The 7,759-nt window shown below is 47.5% G+C and overlaps 1 protein-coding gene across 1 annotated transcript; it reads right to left on the minus strand.

Moving 5' to 3' along the window:
* Nucleotides 1-889: 889 nt before the first annotated feature.
* On the minus strand, nucleotides 890-4,258 carry FOS (Fos proto-oncogene, AP-1 transcription factor subunit). Its single transcript, XM_054972989.1, has 4 exons — nucleotides 3,969-4,258; nucleotides 3,145-3,384; nucleotides 2,523-2,630; nucleotides 890-2,386 (listed from the first exon to the last, which is right to left on the minus strand). Exons 1-4 carry the CDS (start codon nucleotides 4,107-4,109, stop codon nucleotides 1,772-1,774), a joined length of 1,104 nt encoding a protein of 367 aa, XP_054828964.1. The 5' UTR covers nucleotides 4,110-4,258; the 3' UTR covers nucleotides 890-1,771.
* Nucleotides 4,259-7,759: the final 3,501 nt, after the last annotated feature.

The raw sequence follows: 7,759 nt of genomic DNA on the forward strand, positions 1-7,759 counted from the left end.
ACAAAATGAATGGAAGAAGATAACTATGTGGGCTGCTCTGAGCTTCTTGGAAGGGTGGTATAAAAGTGAACTATATATACATACCCCACATGCTAGAATAGAAGTTATGTGACACTTAGTTTTAAAAGGGCAGAAAGGCTGTTTCACTCCTCGTATCCAATAAAGCAGTCAAGCATCTAACTCAAGGAACCTCAGTACAAAACTTAGTAGCTGGGATCTTCTATCTTACCCCAATTAATTATAAATATAAAAAGTCTTATTTCATCTTTCCGTAAGGTGTATTTTTGGGGAGGATGAAAGACATGAGGTAAAGGAAAATGAAAGATCAAGTAGCTGTAGGAAATGAAGATAAAAAGATCAAAGATACACTCAGGGAGAAGGAAACAAACAGGAAGCCTGATGTGACGAAAGAGCAATTATCTGAACAAAATAATCACAAGCCTAAAGGAAGTATAATTTCTCCACTCTACGGAGTTATTTAACTGCCTCCACTTAGTGATAATTGAGCTCATGTTCTTTACCAAGAACGAACTGAAGTTTATGGAAGGTTGCAATGGCAAGACTTGTGAGTACATTCCTCTAAACAGCATGCTTCCAAATAAAGATGTGTAGAACTGGGCTATCAGAATTTTATGTAATCCTAAATATCAGAATACTGAGCAACAGTAGTTACTTAGACAATTGATTAGTACCAAACGTAGGTGCAACACATTTTACAAGTTAAGATTGGATTGAGGGAAAGTATCCAGAGAAAAGATAGTAGTACTAGTACAGTTTCTTGTGTCTTTGAGAAAACCAAGTCACATTTGGGCCCATATGGTGTTAATTTATCTTCAGTGTAAATGCACTGTTAGGGAAGTTTTGTAATGAAGAGATGACACAGCGCATATAGCATTCAGCTTAAATGCTTTATTGACAGTGTCTTGAACACTAAGCAAACAATGCTTAAATTTCATCCAAATTCACTTTCCACATGTCAATACCTCAAGGTAGAAAAAATTAAAATAAAAATATAAATATCTCCATAAATAAATTAAACACACAATAAAAACGTTTTCATGGAAAACTTATGCCAAAAACCATCTAACAATCTCAGACCACTTCAACAATGTATGATCAGTTAAAGTTACGATGAACGTTGATGTACAAGGAGAACTATAGTACATGGACAACACAGCTATTTATTCATCTACTAGAAAATAAAATAGTCTCTTTTTCTCGCAGTTAAAGTTGGGTCATTGCTAAGTCATCAAAAACACAATATTGCCAGGAACACAGTAGTTATTGTTAATCAGCTGCACTAGATAACGAGTTGAAGATACCCAGCACCATATTAAAAATTCCAATCATTTAAACCAACAGATTAATTAGTTAACGCTAGTGAATATTAAGGAAGGGAAGGGTAGAGTCACCAACCCAGCCATGTTGAACATGCTACAAAAACTACCGGTTCTCATGGATGGGGGAACAAGACAAAAATTCCATGCGATTTTGCTACATCTCTGGAAGAGGTATCAGGCCTTGTGGCAGGCTGCAGAGCAGTCCCTTAGCAAAGTCATTTCACTCCAGATGGGCTGCCCGTACCAGACGCCGGAACGGAGGCCTTTGTCTTCCCAGGCCTTGGGTGAGATCTCGGAGCTCCGCGGGAGGACGAGGGCGGCTCCTCCGCGGCCTAAGGCCCCATGCAGCAGCAGCAGCAGCAGCAAAGAAGATGAGGGGCTCGGTCTCCCCCGCGATGAGCCTGCGGTTGTTCCTCCAGGAGGCCGCCCTCTCACAAGGCCAGCAGGGTGGGCGAGCTGAGTGAATCGGAGGAAGGCTCGTTGCTGCTGCTCCCCTTCCTGTGCGCGGCGGCACAGCTGGGGAAGGAGTCGGTCTCCGGGTAGGTGAAGACGAAGGAGGAGGTGTAGGCGCTGGGGCAGGGCGTGCAGGTCACCACCGGGGTGCAAAGGGGCTCCAGATCCGCGTTGCCCGCCGCCCCCAGGGGCTCCCAGTCCGCGGCATAGAAGGAGGACGAGCCGGACAGGTCCACGTCGGGCACGGAGCGGGGCGTCTCGCGGGAGGCGCGTGAGAAGAGGAAGTCGTCGAAGGGTTCGGCCTTCAGGTCCAGGGCGCTGGCGGGCTCCTTGACGGGCTCGGCCTGGGGCGGCTCCTGCAGCATGGGGAGGGCGAAGGCCTCTTCCTCAGACTCCGGAGAGCTAGCCCCGGTCGCGTCGGCTAGCAGATCCAGCGAGGAGACGGCCAGCTCCTCGGAGAACTGGAGCTCCTCCGGGATCTTGCAGGCGGGGCGATGCGCGGCCAGGATGAACTCCAGCTTCTCCTTCTCCTTGACGAGATTAGCGATCTCCGTCTGCAGCGCAGACTTCTCTTCCTCCAGCTGATCTGTCTCCTGGGGACGGAGAAAGGGAGGGACGAGTCAGTCCCGTGGGCAGGAAAGAGGCTTGCGCCAGGGGCGCCGAGAAGAACAGGCAGGCAGGCAGGGGCGCCTGAACGGGGGCCCAGCTGGCCTAGGCCGAGACACTCACCGCTTGAAGGGTATCGGTCAACTCCCTCCTCCGGTTGCGGCATTTAGCAGCTGCCATCTTGTTCCTCTCCCGCCGGATCCGTCTTTTTTCCTCCTCCTCCGGCGTCAGCTACGGAGAGAGAAAGCGCCGCCGTCAGTCTCCGGCGCCTGAACCCCAACAGTTCATTTCCTGTCCCCTCTTCAGATCGCAGTCTCTGAGACTTGCACGCCTTACAGGCGATCCCTAACAGAGTTTGGCTGGTTTCCTCCGCTCGTGCATCATAATTTTATGCATGGTTACTCAGAAGTACGTCCCCGTAGGTCTTACTCTCTCCTTAGCCCGCGTGAGATCGCAGCCTTACAGAGCAAATCCTAAGCATGTCTCTTCAATATTCTACCCAATGGGGCTTACTCCCAGGAAAGCGTTCTTAGGCTTGCACTCAAGGGCCATGATTTCCATCAGTTCGCTAAAGTGACTTATATCCCGATGCTACATGACATTCTCGATGGAAGGGACCAGCCGGCCAGTGCTCTCACAATCTTCCCCTCCCCCTCCATCAAAAAGAGGCCCTAACCCCAAACCACCCCTTCGACCTGCCCCGCGTGGACACACGAGTCCTTGCAGTGAAGTGCTGCCTGCTCACCTGTTCAACTTTGCCTCTCCGGCCAATGCTTTGCCCTCTGCTTCCCGTGGTCTTGACTATGCCAGCCCTGGAGTACGCGGTGGTTGAAGGAGCAGGGAGGCTGTAGGGGTGAGTTCGGTTCTGGGAAGGAGCAACTGAAGAGATGGGTTGTACCATCCATTGCAAGTCTGGACTTGTAGAGATTGCGGTCACAGTGGGGACGAAGTTGGCGCTGGAAGCAGCTAGGTCGGTGCAGAAGTCCTAGGAAAAGACAAGGCAGGAACTCGGATTACTAACAGACACGGGGCGGGCAAAATGCAGTGCACGCTTATGACAGCTCTCTGTACCCAGGAGGCTGGTGCGCTATTCTGAGCCGGGCCTGCAGTCCCTGGGGCCAGATTGTCTTGGACGCTACTGCTGCCATCATCAAACTACACATGAACCGGGGTTTGTTATAAATATCTCTGACGTCTGCGGTGACGCAAGCGCCGCTTAGGAGTCTCCTGAATGAAGCCGTGTTTTTATCAATGAAACGGCTTTACGCACCCGCTGCAGAGCACTGCCTGGGCCAGGATCCCCCCCCCCCCCACGCCCATCATAGCGCCAAGGAATAATACAAGAATTAATACAAGGAATATTTTCTTTCCTATATAAGTGTTATAATTATATATAGCATATACATCCTGAAATCAATAGGCAGGGAAAGCGTGCATCGTATGACAACTCAGCTCTTCCAAACCCTTGTTAGTAGCTTTATAAGCTGCATCTGTCCTATAAACAGTCGGAAGATCTGGACAGCTATTCTCCCGACCCCGGTAGCAATAAGCAGTACCCCGATTCCTCACCTGTGCGTTGACAGGCGAACCCATGCTGGAGAAAGAGTCCGCTGGGGATGGATAGTAGGTGAGGCTGTCCCCAGCCGGAGAGGCGCTACTGCATCGTGAGGAAGACGCATCGTAGTCAGCTGTGAAGCCCTGATACATCATGTCGGATAGTCTGGGGATGTACAAACCCTTCGGGGTGGTGTATCTATCCCAGATCAGTATCCGAACTGAGCGGTTCTTTGGCTAGGCGCACAGGTTACTCGTATGCTTCGGCCACGTCTCTTGCTTTGCCTGCTTCAGTCACTCGGGTTAGCTCTGCTGTTGTAAAGTGCGGTATCTCCGCCTTTTATTCTCTACGGCAACTTACTGAATGAGATGTACGTCATGGGGCGTAGCAATCCACATGAGAGGGGAGCAGCAGCAGTCACGCACCGCCTTTGAGATAGCCCAAAGCTCCCGTCACTTTGGCAGCCTCTCAACATCAACTAGAAGTGTTCCACAAAGTGTCGTGGTGATTATTGAGAAGATATGAAGGGGTCTTAACCTTTAAAAAGCAAAGAAAGTGACTACTGAGTCCCCCTTTGCAACATGGTACAATCTACAGCTCGGGAACCCACTGACGCAGATATCCTTATATGGTATACATCCTGTACAAAGGGGTGTGACTGACGGGAACCGCTCCAGGGCTGAAGCCAAGAGAGATGGTGCGTGCCTGTGGCGACAGCAGGGGGAGCGGCGAGTAAAAGTAGCAACAGCCGCAGCAACGGTTTATGCATGCAGATTCTGTCCTCTTCATTTAATGCTGACCAGACATTGAAATAACAGCTTAAAGTGTCAGAGTTGCAATTGTCCATTGAGCCCATCAAGAAGGGAGTCATAGAAATCTTCATTGGATATTTTGGTTCTCTTGATTTTCTTAAGCTCAGGTCAGCACATGAGCCCTTGAAATACTTCTGAATTTCAGGTATTGCTTCATCACTAGAATGCATATGTTTTTGAAACACACAGGGGAGAGGAAATAGCTATGAGATTCTAAGGGAATATAGTATACAAGATAAGAGGGCATCTGATATACTGCTTGCAATCAGGAAGATCTACAGGAAATTTTCATTCAAAAAGACAGGTTAAAAGTGGCATTGAGTGACATAACTTCCTTATGATTTTTGGTGCTGGGCTGAACTATTATTATGTGAGAAAAGGATTTTTATTCTGGAGAACATATGTTCTATGCAATGCGGCCGTTGTTTAATCTTGTACCTCTCCTGAACTATCCTTCCTATTTTACAGATGCAGAAATGAGATAGCCTTGCCCATGCTCCTGCCCAGTCTATGGCCTGGTGAGCTGAATTTACAAGGTTCAAGTATGAGGCAGCAATAGTAGAAATTTCAAATCCATATTTTGTTTGATGCAAATTTAAGATGTTAATATTTTCAACGAAAGATTTTCACAATATACGCTTACACAATTAATTTACTTGAGTTGGTTTCTTGGGATTAAGGGATGTGTAACTATTTTTACACTTGTCTACTATATTATAAGTGTCATAATGATATGAAACAGTGTTTTCTTTTCTCAGATATATTCGGTTTCAATTTTATGCATGTACCATTGCTTTCAGTAGTACTTACTTACAAATAACCATATACAAGATCAGACTGTTACACATATTAAAGATGCTTTTCCTTCCCATGTTAATATCTTTAAAAATATGATCACATACATTGGTTTCTTTATTCTATGTAAAATATTTTATGCCATTTTTCTCCATATGAAAGGTACAAACAAAGAAGGTTTGAAATCGCTGGAGCGTTTCCAGAGCTTTCTCTTGAGAACAGATGACGCATCCTTCTCACATCTTAAGACATAGGTGTGTTTCTTAATTTCTTCTAAAGAAATACAAGAGACAACTCTGATTAAAGACTATCATTTTCCAGGTTGCATAGGTAGCTTGAGTTAATGAGAGGGGAAATCCCTGATGCCACTGTAGGCAGTGACAAAACTTCCAGCTGTTTCTGTTGTATCAGCATTTTATCTTGTAATAATTAAATGCAAAAATGCAGTAAAGAAAGTAAGGCTGTGTCATATACTCTTTAGCAAAAGAGTAAAGGACAAATTGATCGCTCAGTGATTTTCCAAATGATGGCTCAGGAGGACTCATTACTGAGGTCACCAAACTGATTCAAGCACTTGAGCAAGGTACAAGGGACTTCGCTTCAGATAAACTCCTTCAGTAAAGTGCTCGGAAATCCTAGTGGAGATTCTATTGGGACTTCCATGAGACTCTTCTGAAACTACTCGCTTGCAGAATTTCTCTAATAATAATAGGTTGTATACAACACTTGCACTGAATGCCCAAAACTCACAGATTATCTCAACTTTCTAAATCAGGCAAATATTATTAGCCACATAATGCACATGCAAATAGCAAAAGAGATCTGTGGCACCTTGAAGACTAACTAATTGATTATGACATAAATTCTCCCCCACTCCCCATTTCATCAAATGCACATAAATACTGAGGCTTATATGGTGTCTAGTCTAGAGCCGCCCCAAATTAATGGCAGAGCTCAGATTTGAACTATTGCCAGCTCATTGCTCACCCTCTCAACCATTATATCATACAACAAAATTGGTGATAACAGGGCCTCCTCCTGTTGCACAGAGAGGAGTTATTCCATTAGGTTTGTAAAGTTCAGAATATATATGTTAATGAAGCAGCTGTGTTGACAGGATAGCAAGTTTTTGAGTTTAAGCTTTCTTCAGCCAGGAAGCTACATCTCTGGGCAATTCCAGTATAATCTATTTCTTCCCATAATGGGACTTGAGTTCCACTGTTTCTTTTGCATCTATTTATCTTGCTGCAACAACGAAGCAACAACCCCCGCCCCAACTCAGTTTATGGTATATAATCTAAACTGGAAAATTACCATGTATTTATTACCATGGGAACGTACCATTTATTGTCATTGCAAATAAACTCCTCTCTCTGGAGCCGAATTGTTTCTATGTGAAGTTTTTGAACTGAAATACCGCACATGTACCGCACGTATGGAAAATATAACCTAACGTCTTTCCCGACGGCTCGAGGGGAGGGGTGTGCGTGGAGTTAGAGAAGACTGTGCACGATTCCTATGCACGTAATCACGCCACGCGCTCACGAAAAGGCCCGCCCGGCTCCCCAGAAGCTCGACCAGGCACCGGCTCTTTATTCTTAATGGCATGTCCCAGAAATGGCTCCGGGAGAGCGAAGCGGTGCTGGGATGCGCTCAGCCTGTCCCCGGCTGCCGGGAGAGAGGGAGGGGGTGCTGGGAGGCAGCCAGGGAGCTGCGGTAACAGGCGAAGGCGGCTTCTCTCCTTTCCCGGAGCTGGAGTTTGTTATGATCTCTGCTGTTGCAGGGAAGCCCAGAGACACCCACCCGCCCAGGGAGACCGGGACGGGAGCCAGGCCGCTCTCGCCTGCCGTGGGAGCCAATCGGGAGCGGGAGAGCAGCGAGGCCGCCGCAGCCAGCCTGGTGGTGTGTTGACAACAACAAACAGCAGGACTCCGGCGCAGTTTCTAGGCAAGGGAGGAGCTCCGCGCAATCCCCGTCCAGCCCAGATCTTGCTGGAAGGTCGCCCCTCCCGCCGCCTGAGCTCATCGGCTAAATGCAGTGCTTGATGCCGCTGCCGCGTGGTCGCCACTGACCTAAGGATCTGGGCCACGGGGGCGGGAGGAATTGGGCCAAGTGCTATTTCGAGGCCTCCCCGTCACAGCGAGGGACGGCACTTTCGGCATCTCGCCTGGGAAGCGGAGCGATTCTTCGCAGGGATC

The sequence above is a fragment of the Eublepharis macularius genome, chromosome 2 (genome assembly GCF_028583425.1).
Source record: "Eublepharis macularius isolate TG4126 chromosome 2, MPM_Emac_v1.0, whole genome shotgun sequence".
NCBI lineage: Eukaryota > Metazoa > Chordata > Lepidosauria > Squamata > Eublepharidae > Eublepharis > Eublepharis macularius.

Bases quoted from the DNA above. Each gene is read 5' to 3' on its own strand.
- FOS (XM_054972989.1), bottom strand. From the start codon at position 4,109: ATGATGTATCAGGGCTTCACAGCTGACTACGATGCGTCTTCCTCACGA. The intron at 2,631-3,144 runs GTGAGCAGGCAG...CTCTCTCCGTAG, and splicing joins GGAGAGGCAAAGTTGAACAG to CTGACGCCGGAGGAGGAGGA. The intron at 2,387-2,522 runs GTGAGTGTCTCG...CTCCGTCCCCAG, and splicing joins TGACCGATACCCTTCAAGCG to GAGACAGATCAGCTGGAGGA.